At 27.1% G+C, this 17,942-nt stretch overlaps 2 protein-coding genes across 2 annotated transcripts; both read right to left on the bottom strand.

The window, feature by feature from the left end:
* Nucleotides 1–4,905: 4,905 nt before the first annotated feature.
* On the bottom strand, nucleotides 4,906–7,183 carry LOC101514618 (eukaryotic translation initiation factor 5A-2). Its single transcript, XM_004507677.4, has 5 exons — nucleotides 6,923–7,183; nucleotides 6,157–6,279; nucleotides 6,020–6,076; nucleotides 5,392–5,466; nucleotides 4,906–5,295 (listed from the first exon to the last, which is right to left on the bottom strand). Exons 1-5 carry the CDS (start codon nucleotides 7,043–7,045, stop codon nucleotides 5,191–5,193), a joined length of 483 nt encoding a protein of 160 aa, XP_004507734.1. The 5' UTR covers nucleotides 7,046–7,183; the 3' UTR covers nucleotides 4,906–5,190.
* Nucleotides 7,184–8,816: 1,633 nt separating this feature from the next.
* On the bottom strand, nucleotides 8,817–12,168 carry LOC101514296 (probable LRR receptor-like serine/threonine-protein kinase At2g24230). Its single transcript, XM_004507676.4, has one exon. It carries the CDS (start codon nucleotides 11,715–11,717, stop codon nucleotides 9,141–9,143), a length of 2,577 nt encoding a protein of 858 aa, XP_004507733.1. The 5' UTR covers nucleotides 11,718–12,168; the 3' UTR covers nucleotides 8,817–9,140.
* Between the last annotated feature and the right edge of the window lie 5,774 nt (nucleotides 12,169–17,942).

Below are 17,942 nucleotides of genomic sequence, written 5' to 3'. Positions count from 1 at the left end.
ATTATAATTTGATTAATGTATTTGATTAATAATATATAGATTGAATATATTAATTTTTATTAATTAAGTTATAATTTAAGTGAAACGATTTGTTTATCAAGATTGATAATATGTGATATAACTAAAATATATTAATCGAATAAATTTAATATTTTTAGTCAATGTTTTCTTTAGAAATACTTCTCCGATTTCAATATATTGAAAATTATTATTAAGATTTAATAATTTATCATTATCTTATTTGCAAGACTTAATATTGCAATATTTATATAAAAAAATATATATAATATTGTTAGTTTTTATTATAAACGGTGATTTGCAATTTTTTTAACCATTCTATTTCTTAATTCTTCTATCACAACCACCAAATTAACATACGTAGATAATAGGATTATTAGAACCAACCCAAAAGTCAATGACATTCCCTTAATTTCGTGTAAATCAAGTTGAGAATAAATTTTGTAGATAATCTTATATTATTTTTAATATTTATTATCTTATATGTAGATTTAAGATGTAATATTATTGCATATTGAAAGGTACTTAATATATAAAAATATTTTAATTTAATTGTAGTTTTAATTTTTTATTTTTATTAATCTGTAAAATTGATGGGTTTATTTTAAAATTCAACCGATTAAATATTTTTAAATTTTTAATTAAAAAAATAATGATATAACATATTATAAACGATGTAGTATATGATATAATAATATTTAAATTAAGAAAATTAATCTTCCATATCATGTACAAGAAAAGTTAAAAAAAAAGAACAAATTTTGTGTGGAAAAAAACTGCAAAATACCTTAATTTGGTACAATTTGCTAATCCCCATTTAAGAAATAAAACTCAATTCAATCCAATAGGTAGAAGTCCATAATGGAACCAATACAAAGATGACCCAAAGTGTGTTAGAATGCAGTCGAATTTTGGCAGTTTTTTAGTGTCCTCAATTTTGTTCAGATGACCCAAATTAGGTCTGATGCTCTGCGTGATATTCACAATGTTTTATGTAGCTCATTGTTATTAATAGATATGATTCAAAAATCTATACGTGCAAGTTTCGCGTACAAAATCTATGAAGACAAATAGTTTTAATTAATATATGCACTACATTAAACTAATATTTCAACTACTCGTTTAGTTAACAAATACAGTAAACTAATAACAAATATACATACCCTGTTATAAAAAAATTAAAAATCTACGCGCGCCTGTAAATATTTGTACTCATTCCTTAATGAATAAATAAATACAAATAACTAAAGTATCCTACTTTAAAAACAAAAAAACTAAAGTACTCATTAGATACAAAACTTCCCTAAAATCCCACGTCAAAGAATTATGTGCTTCAACCGAATCTTGTTTAAGGTGGGGTCTCATAATTCGAGAAGTTATTATATTTGATGAATGATGTGAGGATTTTTTTTTTCATACTATTTTTTTTTATCAAATTGCTACTACATAAATGTCTTATTTTTTAGCATTAGTCGTCGCAATTTAGGGATGTCATTTTTTTTGTCATTTTATTAAATATGTTAATTATTATTTAATAAATTATAAATAATTAAAATATTTAAAAATTTAAAAAATTATTAATATAATAAATACATTAATAAACAATAATATTATAAATTTTAATAATAATAATAATAATAAAATAAAATTGATTAATTGAACAAACAAAACACGTTAAATTAAAGAAAAAAATATCATAAATTAAAAAAAATACAGAAAATTCATATTTTATTATTATTATTTTCATTTTATTAGATAAAATAAATAGGAGGAAGTTGTTATAATAAAAGAAAGTGGTTACACTAACGTGTTTCTAATATTTTGCCATAAAATAACAACTTCTTTTCTTAACAAATCCCTTTTATTTAACTAAATTTTTGTTTCTTCAATTTAATAAGAAGGATTTCTTAACAACTTCCTCTTAACGGTATTTTTTCTTTCTTTCTTTTTCAATTTAATAACAGGGAGTTGTTAGAGCATCTACAAGTGAATTGAACATGAGTTCATTAAATAAGGTCCACTCACCGTTATAAATTTATTATTTAGCTACCATTCAAGATACTCTTAAGAAAATACGTTTATCATTTGGTTAGAGATGATGCTCTTAAGAAGATACGTTATTATTTTATCGGTAAAATATTAGGGACACATTTTGGCATGTTCTTAAACAACTTCTTCTTGTTATAACAACTTTCTTTTATTTGTTTTGACACATTATTATAACAACTACATCCTTTTTTGACACATTATTATAACACATTCCTCGTTTTTTTATCTAATAAATAAAAATTAATAAAAATAATAATAATAATAAAATATGAATTTGATATATATATTTTTCTTCAATTTGTATTTTTTTTAGTTTAATGTATTTTATTTGTTCAATTTAATTAATTTTATTAATATAATTTACTTTATTATTATTATCACTATTATTATTATTATTAAAATTAAAATTATTATTATTTATTAATGTATTTTATTTTATTAATATTTTTTTTTAATTTTTAAATATTTGAATTATTTATAATTTTTAAATATTTGAATCATTTATAATTTACTAAATAATAATTAACAGAATTAATAAAATAACAAAAAATATATATATGGCAGTACATGGTCGCATATTCGCGACCTATATTTGCTTCACATCGTCGCATCCAAGTTGTGATCAGCAACTGAAACTGACAAGTAGGACATTTCTATATTATGGCAATTTTGTCAAAAAAAAAATAGAATATAAAAAAAAAGTCATAATGTGTGTATTTAGTTTATTAATACACGGAACAATAGTTTTGTTGTCAAAAGTAGAAGAAGAAAAATAAATTTATTTTTTTAATGAAAATAAATGCATTTTTTAAAAAAATATTTATAATAATAGTTGATATCTATAAATAGAGCTGTCAATTTGACAAGCCTCCTAATTTTTAGCTCCAACTCATATATTGGAGGAGACAAAAAAATTATAATTTAAAAAACCCCAAAAACAAAACCCCACATAAAAACCTCCTAAAACTTTAAAAGCTTAGTGGGCCTATAAGCCCACTTATTTTTAAAAAGAGATTCAATTTTTTTTTCAAGAAATAATATTTTTTATTTTTTTACCGATAAAAAATTTCGATTTTTTTTATAAAAAGTTTTCGTTTTTTTTTTATTATCTTTTTTTGAATTTTTTTTATTTGAGAAAAAAAAATAATGTTTTTTGAGAATTTTATTTATTTATCTCATAATTTCTTGAGAAAAAATATTTTTTAATATTTTTCGAATAAAATAAATTTTAAATATTTTTCAAAAAAAATCTCAAAATTAATAAAATATTGAAGACCTATATTAGGGGATTAGGGGAAAAAAAAATAAAAAAATTAAAAAAAAATATGACCTTAGGAGTCTAATATTAGGAGATTATTTAAAAAAAAATTAAAAAAATCTTGAAGTTGAAGAATTTTTTGACAGCTCTATCTATCTATCTACAAATATGTACAAATATCAAAATCCTTGTCAAAGTGAATATCTACTCCGAAAAATATAAGTTGTAGACAAATATTATTTTCTTGTGTCCTTAGATACTTGTATCATGTTGAAAACATGATGAAGTAATGTACTTATCTCATTTTTTTAATTTTTTAATTTTTTATTTTTTATTTTCTCTCTCATAAAAACATTAATTGAATGATGGGGATACACATTACTCCATTATGTTTTTTTAAACATTAGAGAATTTATTTTTTATTAACATCTTACATGTAACGAAATAGGCCATCCTTTTTCATTTATTTTATGATGATTGTCTATCCACATGTACTTTATGATGATTCATTTATTTTTTTATTACTTATGTTTTAAAATAATTGAATTATTTAATCAATACGTCATTTGATTAATTCACACATATTAACAAAAATGTATAAATAAAAATGAAAACATATATTTTTATCAAATTATCTTTATTATATATTTGTATATTATTAATATCATAAATGCATAACAAAATATATATTAAAAATGATACAACTAATATTAATTTAAAGATACAGCTGAAAAGAGTACGATAAAAATTCAAAAAGTCAATTATTTTAGAACTAACTTTTTTTACAAACGAATCAATTATTAAAAGGAACATAAAAATAAAGTATTATTTATAGATAGTATAGGTAGGTAGTATTACAATATGTTAATTATAAATATACTACTTATGTTCAAATTAACAATGGTTTAGATTTCCGGTTTAGTTAAAAAAAAAAAAGACAGTTAACCTACTGTGATGCAATTGAGTCATTCCTAATCTTCCGCACATTATCATAAACAATATGTTAGCTTAACTATTTATAAATGTAAGGGAGAATCTATAGCAATAATAATAGAAAACTTATTTTCTTGTCTAAATTGAAAATTCTTAACATATATTTTTACACCTTTACGAATGTATAGCCATAATTTCATAAAAGTATCTTATACTATAATCCTGTCATCTCTGCATAATCGTCCACCACTCATGTCCCCTCTTTGATTCCCATCCACTTTATATTTTACTATATTTTATCAATAAACAAGTTTTGAGAATGTAAATAGCTTTCCAATATACGTATTCAATAAAAAAAAAATTATCGATTTTAAGTGTATATTATATAAACATTAATTTGATAAACTCTTTCTGTAGAATAAAAAATTGATTCTTCAATTAAGTTATATACCTAAACATCTCTTTAGACACAACTGATGCGCTGTACAACAGATAAAACTGTAAAAGTTGGTTCACATCACTGCTAGGGGAGAAAAGAATTTTTGAGAGATAAATAAGAGTGTCAAGGGAGATGTATAAGAGTATTGATGCATAGGATCCAACCCACATCACAGTCAATTATCGAACAAATGCTCTTAAGAGGAGAGTAGGGTTCAATATCAATCTCAATAAAAACATAAAGTTAAAAGGAACATTTATGATAAATTCATCCGGCCAAAACCGCAGGGTTCAATAATTAAAAGGACGAAAGCTAAATATGGTGCCAGTTTCCCCATCTCAAGCTTTATGAGGTTCAAGCTCAAGGCAGTTTGCATTTTTTCAAGTTTATTTTGCATACATGCATAAGAAAAAATACTACCTGTTAGCAACATAAGAAGAAACATAAGAAGAAAATTTGTGCCATCGTCCATAGCCACAACCAGAGCAACATTTTAATTTTTAGGACCAATGTCCTTCAAGGAACATATCTGTTCTTCTCCCATTGCGGACATGACAGAAACGACAAGATCTTTTCCTTCAGCAAACCCCTCTTTAATCTAAATGAAAGTATACAAGAAATCAATTAAAGGGGCACAAAATATACAAGCAGCATAAGAGCATAAATTCATAAATAAAATTATAAAACCCAATACCTGAGTAAGCAGGGCGTCATCTGTGGGAAGCTTCAGATCATCCTTGGTACTTCCATTATCAGTCAACAGACTCACCTAAGAGAAACACTAATAGGTTAAGAAATGCCTCGAAAAATATCTGAATAATCTATCTGTCTGTATTTCTTGCTGCGGATGTGTTTGTCTTCACATCAGCAGTTGGAGTCATAATTCTTCATTATTTTTCTTTTCCAAATCAACAAAGTAACATTTATTCAACTTGAGAAAAATATAAGATTGGAAATGCAAACTATGTCATCTTATATTGACTTATGTGTACCAAAAAAAACTTATCTTGAATTGAATTTAGAGTTGTTTGGAAAAGTCAAAAAAGGAAAATGTTATAATCATTCCTTTATTCCTATATGTAAAAGAAAACATGCCAGAAGACTATTGTTATCTCCTTAAGCAACCTTCCATAAGACATAATTTTATTTTTCACTTTCAGGACATGGTAGTATCCTCGGCACTCAGCCGATATAAAGAAAGAAGTGCCCTCCTACAATTTACTTATCTATCATAACTTCTCCTTTTATATGATCCATTTCAAAAGCCTAAATTTAATTTCCTTCCATGACACCTCTAGTGTCATTAGTAAAAGAAAACTTACAAAACCATCTTCAGAGATATCAATCAGCTGATAGTCAGTACGATTCACATGTGGAACCTGCAAAAAAGAGCAATGAGTATGGAGAAATGCTTTGCAAGCATATATTACATACAAAATTGAATGGAAAGGGGCATTACATCACAATTGTGGGATGAAGGAACGATATCTTCAAGCTTCTTCCCGTTGAAAATATCAATTGCAACAAAGTGACACTTAGCATGTCCATGCTTTCCTGTTTTTGAAGTAGAAACTTCAACAACCTGCCAAGATAAATCAAGAAACAAACATGTCACCCCAAAAAAAAGTTAACACAATTGACTACGTATAATCATAATAACAAATAAATACTACAACAAAACAAAAATTCCATTGTCCTTATTGTCAAGGAATTGACACTTAGCACTTTCATCTATCTCTCTCATTCCCTCATCGAACCAAACAAAAAACATATTTAAACCAAATAGATCTTTAATCTTTACTATGCATAATTGATAATTCAGTTATTACAACCAATATTACATGTAAAACAGCATATGTCTATCTCTTTACTTCATACAATCGAATCAAATAAAATCAAAACAATCCATTTCAAGTTCAATTTTTTTTGGGTTTAAACGTTACCAGTTACCAATCAACACCACATAAACAGAAGCATGTTAACTAGTAACAGAAAACAGAAAACTTATAGAGATCCTAATCAAACAATAGCAACTACGTTGATTTTGATGAGAGAAATTGCAAGTTCATTATCCATGCGTGAGACAATAACAGCGAAAGTCACAATCAGATAATCCAAAACAACAAACGAAGGATCTTATAAGCAAATAAAAAATACAAATCTAGATGTTAATTATGACCTAGAAAATAGTAAACAAAATAGAAAAAGGGGGAAAATATAAAAACCTTGCAAGGCCTGGATTTGATGACGATGTAACCGTTTTTGCGAATGGTACCGGCCTGCTGAGGGTAGGTTTTGGAAGCTCCGGCATCTGCTTGAGAATCGAAGTGATGCTCTTCGTCCGACATGATTGATTGATGAATTTCTCTTTCTCTCTCTCTCTCTCTCTCTCTGCGAGTGGAATGTGTGAGGAGAAGAAGAAGAACACAGAGTTGAAGAAGAATTGGTAGACTTTGCGGTGTAGTGGTCCCTCTCTTTTTATTCTAAACCTAATATTCTTAGATCCAATCCTGGCCCTCCGATTAACATTCGTTCCTACGCTTCCTTTTTTTTTTTTTTTAACTAGTAGTACTACCTAGATATTTTCTAACCTATTTAGAATAATATTTTCAACACCTATGTAATTATTGAATGAAATTTGCATACATCTAATTACTTTAAGAATTTAATTTGTACACATTATTGTGTAACAAGTACTTATTACACACATATTCAATCATGCTCAATCATTGTCTCACTTTTTCAAAAGAAAATCAATGTGTCACTTTGTATTAATTTTTGAAAGTGTTAAATATCTTTTTTGTTTTCAAATTAATTTTTAATCTTTGTAAAAATAATTTATTCAACATTTATCTGAATATATTTTATGTCTGATCTAGTCTTTGTTTTTAAGGCAATTCGTGTGTAGAATCTAATTTTTTAAATAATTTTTTGTATGAATTTTTTAAAGTACAATATATATTTCTTTCATAAAATTTTAAAATATTTTAAGGAATAAATTAAGTATAAATTTTTAAGGACAAAAAGCTTAAGAAAATAAAATAATAGAAATTCGGATATGTAAATTGATTTTATAGGTCATTTTTTGAAGAAACTTTTATAATAACATAAAGTATATTATTAATAAAATTTGTTAGCATTCCAATAAAGTCTCGATTTGTATCAAAATTAAAGGATTTATATCAAAATTAAAGGCAGAATAAATTGATGTCAAAACAACATTTTTATAAGAAGATTTGGATGAAAAAATTTACATGAAACAACTAAGAGGTTTTGAAGAAGCGACTAAAGAACACCTAGTGTCGCATGAAGAAAAATTTCTATGGTCTAAATTAAATTCCAAAGCATTGGTACAAGAAATTGGATCTCTTTACGACCTAACAAAATTTTGAAAAAACCTCCACATACCATTATGTGTTTGTGAAGAAATACTATAATTATGCGTTTATGATACTTTTTTTGTACGTTGATGACATGTGAATTATTGGAAGAGATAAGACAAAGATAGTATATCTCAAGAAACAAACATTGAACAAATCTTTTGTCACAAAAGATATCAGTCTGGTAAAGAAGAATCTTGAAATGAAGAACATTGGAGATCTTTATAGAAAAATTGTACAGAGAAAGTTATTGAAAGGTTAAAGATGGACAATATCAAACATGTACATATCCCATTGCTTGGACATTTCAAACCAATCGCAGACCTTGCAATACATTCATGAGAGGACAAAAACATTTATGGATATAATAAAAAAGTTATAGCATTAATTAATGAAAGAACTAAATAAAGGCACAACACATTGTTATTCTTGCTCAAGGAAAAAAATTGAGATGCAAAACTAGCAACCAATGAGATTGATCCTGCTCTGGCAGTTAATTTTACTAATGCAACACAATAGTTAACCACCACTTTAACATGAATAACATTTGCAACATTCTCCATGGCAAACCAAACATATCTGAATGTCAGTACATTTGGGTACATTTAAATGTAAACTACAGAGTTCTTTTGAAATATTACTGTACTTTTGAGATTGGAATTTGCAAACCAACCATTATATTTGGGACCCAAAGTAACTATATAGTTCTTCTGAAACAAATGTACTTTTGCAATTGCAATTTACAAAACAAAACAAAACATATTTGATTACATTGAGATGCAAAGTATATAAATAAGTAAAAGTACAGTGAATGCAAGAGCACTACTACAAGCTGCAGTAACATATCAGATCAAAGACGGAGTTCTGGTGTATATTCATCAAAGCTAAGAAAAAAAAAAGATTAACATTAACATTAACAAACAGTACTCAAGAACATAACTTCTCCACATTTTCTCCTCGGTTGCATTGGAAGCTCTCAATCTCAAGTACACAAGAAGAAAACAAAAACAAAAAGTTAAATAAAAGGAATATCATTCTTTCCCATGATATGTTGCTCTAAATGCTAACTAGTTGTAGGTTCAATATCCTTTAGAAGTCCAACTATCTGCTGCATGGTTGGTCTCTTAAAAGGTAGATCAGCTGTGCATAGATATCCAATCTTAAGAGCTTCCTCCATTTGTTCATCCGATCCCGTATCGCGAATTTTCGGATCAATAGCTCTCAAAGTTTGATTCTTCCTTACAAGTCCTCTAACCCAACTTACCAAACTCGCCGCTTCTTTATCATCAGTATAATCATCTCCAACTGGTTTCTTTCCAGTTAGTAGCTCAAAGAGTACAACTCCAAAACAGTACACATCAGATTTCGGCGTTGGAGACTCAAATTCCGGACGACTAAACTCTGGCGGAACATAACCGGGCGAACCGCACGCAATCTCTTCGTCCAAACCGTTTCCAAAAATCTTGGCAAGTCCAAAATCAGACAACCTTGGCTCCAAATCATAGTCCAAATAAACACTGCTAGCTTTGACAGCTCTATGAATTATTGGAGGGGAGCATCCATGATGCAGAAATGCTAACGCTCTTGCGGTTCCAAGAGCGATCTTGTGGCGAAATCTCCATGTTGTGAGTAATCCTTCAGACCCAACATTTTGAATTCCATCATTGTTGTCAGTTTCTTCCCACGTATCAGTGCTCCAGTCATCTGTGCTTTGCACACCAAGTGGCAAATCATAAAGAAGATTTTGCAAGTTACCATTCTCCATGTAATCATATATAGCAATTCTTTGATCACCAGCTACACAATAACCAGTTAAAGGAACTAGATTAGGGTGCTTGATTCTACCAAGAAACTCAAGCTCTCTTGCAGCTTCTTCATCTGTCAATGTAGAACCAACAACCAAAACTTTAACTGCTACATGAATACCACCAGGTAGAAAACCTCTATAAACAGGTCCAAATTTTCCTTCAGCCAAAAGGGTACCTCTATCAAAATTTGAAGTTGCTGATAACAGGTCTGCAAATGTAATATTCAACAATGGTTTCTCAAAGATTACTACCTGAACTGATGTTGCTTGTTTAACATCAGCCACCCAAGTTGTTGAATCAGTTTGGAATGAAAATGGACCTGAGATATTCTGTTCTTCTCTGTATGAACTTTGTTTCACTTCCCACATTTTATGTTTCCTTCTGCAACCAAATGCTAGAAACAAAAGGCCAAGAAGCGCAAATATCATCGATACGGTTAATACTAGAGCTAGTTTCATTCCCTTGTGGTCATTGTCTCTTCTTTTGAAGAGACTCGGATTCGCGGCAATTGGACAACTGTTAACTGATCCAAAGAAAGATGTTTGCATGATATCTGGTTTGATTTCTGAAGCACATAGGGTTAAGTTATTATATGAGAAGTTGTATTTCTTCATCCTTGAGAGATTCTCTAGGACAGATGAAGGTACTGGTCCACTCAAATTGTTGTGTGAAAGATCAAAAATTTGGAAATGCTTATTCCTCAGTAATGGAATTTTGCCATCAAGATGATTCATCGAAACATCAAATGACTTCAAACTACTCAGTTGTGAAATTTCATCAGGAATGTGACCAACAAGACTAGTTTTGGACAAGTTCAGATATTCCAATCCTGAGAGCATTTCAATCTGTGGGAATTTTTGTCTAGTAAATCTATTGTGTGCAAGATTAAGGTACTTCAAATTCATAGAATTGTTCAAGTTTGTGAAAATTTCACCACTAAGATGATTCTCGGACAAATCAAGATAAACTAAATGAGACCAGTTGTAAGTAGAATAGTACTCTACCTGAGACATGTGACCTTGAAATTGGTTTCTGCGAAGGTCCAAAACCTCCAACTTTAACACAAAGACACTCATGATAGAACCTTGAAATGAATTACCAGATATGTTGAGAGTCACAATGGAATTTAACCCTGAAAAATCTGAGATACCACCATAGATATTATTCTCAGCAAGGTTCAAATTCCTAAGCTTAGGAAAAGCAGAACCAAAACCATTAGGAAGTGTTCCATTCAACTGATTTGATGAAACATCAATTGAAACTAAAGACTGACATTTTAGAATACCAGAAGGTAATCTTCCAACAAACATGTTGTGGTCAAGTTTAAGAACTCTTAAACTCATGAGTGAGCTCAAAGCTTCAGGAATTTCATCAGAGAAACTATTGTTTGACAAGTCAACATTTTCAAGTAAACCAAAGTTACCAATGTTGTTAGTCAATGAACCTGAAATCTTATTGGAGGAAAGATTAAGGCTCTTGAGAGAGGTCAAACTCCAAAAATCTGAAGGTAAAGCAGTGATTTTGTTGAAGCTAAGATCCAAAGATTGAAGCTTGCTAAGTTTGCCTAAAGTGGTATCAGGAATAGGACCAGTGAGACCAATACCAGAAAACTTCAACTCTAAAACATGTTCTTTCTTGGCATCACAGAAAACTCCTTTCCATGAACAAACAGAATCAGAAGAAGAAAAGTTGTAAACTTTGGAGGGTGATGTTAAACCCATTTTCTTCAAAAACTCAGACACAAAGTACTCATCAGTATTTGGTTGCTGAGAAGCTAAATGCTTGAAAAAAAATGTTAAAACAAGAACAGATCCAAATACCCCCAAACCCATTAAGGAATGGTATTTAACACTTAGAAATTACGCAGAAAAGAAACCCTTTTGTGCATTCAGAATGTTCATGAACTTTAACAACAATACACAAGGTTATTAGTGATTAAGACAAGAAAAAAATGATTTTTTTTTTTACTGCAAAGTGTATATAGCAGAGAAGGATACAAAGTACATAACAGGGAGAGTAAAAAGAAGCTGAAACAAGTTGACAAATTCACTTGTGGTTGTGGTGTGGACTATAACAAGAGAATGTGAGGAAGATTTGTTTGGATTTGAGGATCCAGGAAAACTAACAAAAAAGAAGGACAATTAGTATTGTCTTTATGTAGACTCAAGATTGTGGAAAAGTTGTGATACTTTTTTAACTTGGGTGGAAGGACTTTTTTTTTTGTCATAGAAATAGAAACTTAATTTTAAGGAGCTTTTGCTTTTTCCCCATTCAAAGGAAGTACATGCATTGCAAGCAATGTGTAAGTGTCTCTTTAGTTTCGAGGTTAGATTAACAAAATCATTTTTATTGTGAAGCTACACATAAGTCATGGTAATATTTTTATAGGTTTAATTATAATTTTATTCTTTACATTTTTATTGATTTATGTGAAATTATTTTTTTTATTTTAAGTTGATCTTTTTTATTTTTTAACTACAAAATTAATAATATAAGATATTTTAAATAACAATAAAAATTTAGTTTTTAAATTTTTTTATACTTTTAATTTAATTAGTAACATTTGAATAATTGATACATATAGATAGTTTTATATTATATAATTATATATTATATTATTAAAAATATATCAATTTTATATTTTTTTAGTTTAAAATTTTTAAAAAATAACTAAATTATCGATTTTTAAAATAAAAGAACTATTTTTATAAATTGATAATAATATAAACACTAAAATTATAATTAAATTATTTTTTTAATATTGTTATTTATAATCGATGTATATTTAATGTGCAATATATATTTTATGCCACCAACATGTTATTTACATTTAATTTATTTATTATTATTATTATAGTGTTGACGTATTACGGTATTAGTATCAATGAGTGGTCAGTATTTAGTATTTATGTGACAGTAGTTGCTTCATATAGAAAAGTAAAAACATAAGAAAGTATAAAGGAAAAATTGAAGATGACTGTTGTTGTGTGGTGCAGTGAAGTGGGTTTGAGGTTCATAAATGGAATTGAAATATTGTCGAGGATGACGGTTGGTGATTGTAAATATAGTATTAAAGATTTGTTGTTGTGAATTTAATGCTTCTTCGTTTCAGTCAAGTGAGTCAGTGTGTTTATATCATCACCACCTTAGCTAGTTGGAGAAAATATTTTTGAATTTTTATACAATAATTAATTCTTCCTTTTTATTTACCAATATTTATGATAAAAGGAGGATTTTCTCTGTAATGACGTATTAATTAAAAAATTTGTTTCAAAATAAATATTATTTTGTAATATACAAATATAAATGAATAAAAAAGAGAAAGAGATAATACTTACATGGAATACTTAGATTACTTTAATTTTCCGAGTAACCCAAATTTGAACATAGAGTAAATATGTGAACTATGGTCATTGTGATGTTTTAGTGCTCCCTTGAAAATATGTGAACAACCAAACATAGAGTAAATATGTGAACAATCAAACATGTAAAATCAATTACACATCTACAAAATCAATTTTATCTCATTCAAAGATATAATTAACACATACAAAAAAAAAACTTAATTCAATTTTGTGCTCACTTGGTTGCCTATTTATCAAAATTTAAATATTTATTAAAAAATAAAAGCATGACAAATAAGTACTCCTAAACTCAAAATAAGTATTAATTCAGAGTTTGGATCTTTGTTTGTTCACCCTAAAAATAAGGTCATGTTGAGCTAATAATATCCTAAACTCCGTGACTTCAACATGGATAATCCAGCTGCTCCCACTATTAATTGTATGTGTCACTGTCATTGTCACTGTTTTCTATTTTCCACTCTTCTCTTTCTTTACACAATTATTCATTTATTGAATGTGCAATTAATGTTGTTGGTACAAGGAAAAGTTCACGGTTGTTACCAACATCTTAGCTATATTATCATCATGGTCTCCCAACCCACTAAGTCTAAAAAATCTTTAAAATAAAATATGGTGATGATGATACTAGTAATTTTCAATGGATTAGCTAGGTTTTTCTTGGTAGAATAAAATGTGTTTTTTTGACTTAGAAACATAGGAAAAAGTTCCCATCTTTCCCATAGAAAATACACAAAATAAATCACTTAAATTCATAATGGGGGACATTGTGAATGTCATGCTCTAGGGACAATGGCAGTAACCAATAATCTACCATGTGGACCATTCTTAATTTGTGAATTCTAAAGTTATAAACAATCATCCATTTTCAGTTTGGAGTTTTGAGCCCTTTTCGGCCAATTTGTCGTATCACGTGAAGCTATTCAACAGGGACCAATATATTGCCCATAATTCATGGTGCGTTTCATGTTGGGTTTCTTTCTTTGCTTCCATGTAATTTTTATTTTATTTTACTTAATGTCCTTTTTTTTTGCTTTAGTTTATCTATGTGTTTCAATTATAGCATGTTCTACTATAAATGCAAATAGGTTAGTATTTCGGTTAAGTTTTGCAACATCCGAGTTATTATCTTTCATAAGTCCGTTCAAGATTTTATCTGACTAATTATTTTTTAATTTGTCAATAAATATACATCATAATCCTTAGTTTAAGGTATTTAACTAAATTTGGTCTGATTTAGTGGAGAAACTCAATTTAAATTAAATGAGTATAATTAAAGATGCAAGTTTTTCACAAAAATAAAATTCGAAAGCACATGATAAATTTGAAATGTTGATAATTTTGAATCTTTCGCCTCATTAATAAAATATTGATTATTATTTTTAAATTATATATATATTTATTATATTTAATATTTTCTCAATAGAAAATAAGATTTTAATATTTTTAAGTTTTATTATTTTATAAAAATTATTATTTTATTATAATAAATATAATTTTTAAATTTATTTATTTTTTATATATATGAGTGAGTGCAGTTACATGGCGAGAAAATTTGAATCCTGTCAGTGACAGAGATGGGAATTCAAATTTCAAATCTGACTAAAACAAAGATAAATACAGATTTTCTTTAACTAGTCAGATGCGAAAATAGTGGAGTCAAAACACGTCGTTGAACTGTCCCATTATCATATCTATCAAAAGAGGCCTGAAAGTCTGAATTATCACACAAAAATTTAACAAATTTATAATTAAATACAAAGAACAAAAATTAATATAGTAATAATAATAAAGTTTATTTATATTTTGTATAATAAAAAAAAATTTATATTTGAATAAGGAGGTAAACCTAGTAAATATATAAGACTTTTTCAGTGACTTATAATTTTAATGGTTAATAGCTTATAAAAAAAATAAATTAGACATAACACGAATCTATGACATCTTTTAGCCGATATTGATTATTCTCACTCTTTTTCTATCCATTTTTGTGGTCCATAGACGATATATAACTCCTTTATTTCTTTATAACTCAACTTATTTGGATCTTTACCGAAGAAATTACTACTTATGAGAGTGTAGGTGGCTTAGCTGACTTCAATATTCCCTTTATTTTACAATGACAAATCTTCACCTACAAGAAATGCATGCATTATTTGGTTTTCACATTATCACATATGGCAAGTTGGCCTATTTGTGAAACATGCGCGAAAAGCCTGATTTTGGTAAACCTCCCTCTTGGGGTCAATGATAAGCATAAATATATTCAGTTACTTTTTAGTGTAAATAATTTAAATAAAAAAGTGACTGGGTTTAATTTTAATACTCTATATATTACATCAATCTCAATTTGAAAAAAAAAAAAAACATCAAACGCGATCAATCATATTGACTTTTAAGATAATTTAGATAATATTAAATATTTTAATGATTCAATAATTATAATTAAATTATATCCAAAAAAAAAATATTTACATAGATAATACGTACCGAATACCAATTAAATTTAAGATAAATTTTGTAAGAATATAACGTCCGAAAACAAAGCTAATTAAGATTTGTTCCTAAAAAAATTAAAACAATAAATATACATCAAATAAAAAAGTAAATTGTATATGCATACATTATTTTGATATTTATATTGTTGAATAATATAATAATTTATAAATAACTTTTTACTATTGATACAAGGGATGAAAATAGAGCAGCGTGAGGGTCTAATGATTTGCATTGATAATTCAGCTTCAGCTTCAGCTTCGATTATGTATAATATCAACATGAAATCGACGACAAAATTAGTATGAATAATGATAGCATCCCCACGAGTAATTTTAAGCGTACTTTATGCATCATCATATCCATTTTCTTAATCATGCCATGCCACCATCTATACTTATTTTTCAAACCACGTTAAATAAGTGTTTCTGTACCACTGGGACCATTTCACGAGTTCAAATACAAAAAATGGTCTCACTGTTAAAAAATGTTTATATGAGAATTGCGAACTAGAATATTATTGTGTGCTCTTATAGTCGTTTATCTTTAATTATGGTTTATTGTAATATTCACTTAGAGTTTTTTTTTTTGGGACTTTGGCTAGAAATATATTATGTCTTAATTTTAATGTTTGATGAAACATGATATCATGAGTTAATTTAAAATATTCATATTATATTTCTTTAGTTAAAAAATTTGTTTTTAATATGAGTAATGTTAAAATCAATATAATATGATAAAAACAATAATTTATTCAATTAAAATATAAATACAATAAAATTTAAATCTAATAAAACATAAATACAAAAATGATAGAATTTGATGTTAAACTTAAAAACAAAATATTATTATTTAATTTAAAATATATTTATGATTTTATCACGAAGATAGTTTTGTTTTTTTGTATTATTTAATAAATTATTATTCAAAACTATAAAATATTGAAATTTTAAAATAAATATAGTTTATTTATAAAGGTAATTTTGTTATTTACATACATTACATATGATATATATCTTTATTTAAATTATCTAACAAATAAAAGAATTATTTGGTTACTCAATGATTTAAAAAAAATGAAATTATTTATATTGTAGTGTAAATGGATATTTTTAAATCAAAATTATTTTATTACTTATTTGATTTTTTTTGTATTTTTTATTAATTTATAATATTTTAAAGTATTATAAGTTATTACTTTGAAAAAAAAAATACTATATAATTTTTTACAATGGTAATTTTGTCATTATATAATATACATTATATTATATCATGATGAGTTGGGTGTCAAATATACGACATAATAACATAATGTTATCTTATTTGTTATGATGTGTGCATCAAACACATAAATAGAATATGATAGTGAAATTATATATATATATAATAAAATGTGACGACCTAGTCAATCGATCCACGATGATCCAAATAACATTACATCGAGTAGGACTTTTCAGTCTTCCTATATATATATATATATATATATATATATATATATACTCTGTCACTATCATATTCTATTTATATTCAATTTTATATTTTATCACGTCATTATCTTAATATGTATATCAAACGAATCCTTAAATTCAACCACTTGAAAGGAAGCTCAAATAAATAAAATTTAATACAAATTAAAACACTGCAAACCTAAAGCTCCAAATTTCAACATAATAGTTCAATAGTTCTAATGAAACTTATGGCATTTGTATAAGAGAAGTGCTAGCAACACACTTTCTTTGTTCATCTCATTCAAGCACAAGGTATCCAAGAATTTCATTAGTACATCATGGCAGAAAAACTTTAACTACACAAATACAAACATGACATATTTTAAGATAAATACACCCATTAACTAAGTTGTAAATCACATCAATTAACTTTCATTTAATCTTTATATTAATTAAAAACATCAATAATTCATAATTGTAATGATCTTAAAGCTACATTTATGAGGTACTATCTGTTTTAGGTCTTGTTCGTAGAATAATAAAGCATTAAGATATTATCTTTAGTAAAAGACACTTTAGTTGGTAGAAGAGTGTAAACATTGTTTATAAATTAACTTCAGCGTTGACTCTCAAGTAATGGGAGTCTATTTTCTGTAGTGTAACGTCTTTTATAAGGACAATATTGTGAGACTATGAGACCATATGCATAGAACTCGAAGCAGACAATACCTTATAAATACAACTCGTGATC

This window comes from Cicer arietinum, chromosome 7, assembly GCF_000331145.2.
Source record: "Cicer arietinum cultivar CDC Frontier isolate Library 1 chromosome 7, Cicar.CDCFrontier_v2.0, whole genome shotgun sequence".
Taxonomy (NCBI): domain Eukaryota; kingdom Viridiplantae; phylum Streptophyta; class Magnoliopsida; order Fabales; family Fabaceae; genus Cicer; species Cicer arietinum.
This window is presented reverse-complemented; position numbering and strand designations above follow the sequence as displayed.

Excerpts from the sequence above, each read along its gene's own strand:
- LOC101514618 (XM_004507677.4), bottom strand. The coding sequence starts at position 7,045 with ATGTCGGACGAAGAGCATCACTTCGATTCTCAAGCAGATGCCGGAGCT. Across the intron at positions 6,280-6,922 it reads TCAAATCCAGGCCTTGCAAG|GTTGTTGAAGTTTCTACTTC; the intron begins GTTTTTATATTT and ends TTATCTTGGCAG. Across the intron at positions 5,467-6,019 it reads ATATCTCTGAAGATGGTTTT|GTGAGTCTGTTGACTGATAA; the intron begins GTAAGTTTTCTT and ends TGTTTCTCTTAG.
- LOC101514296 (XM_004507676.4), bottom strand. The coding sequence starts at position 11,717 with ATGGGTTTGGGGGTATTTGGATCTGTTCTTGTTTTAACATTTTTTTTC.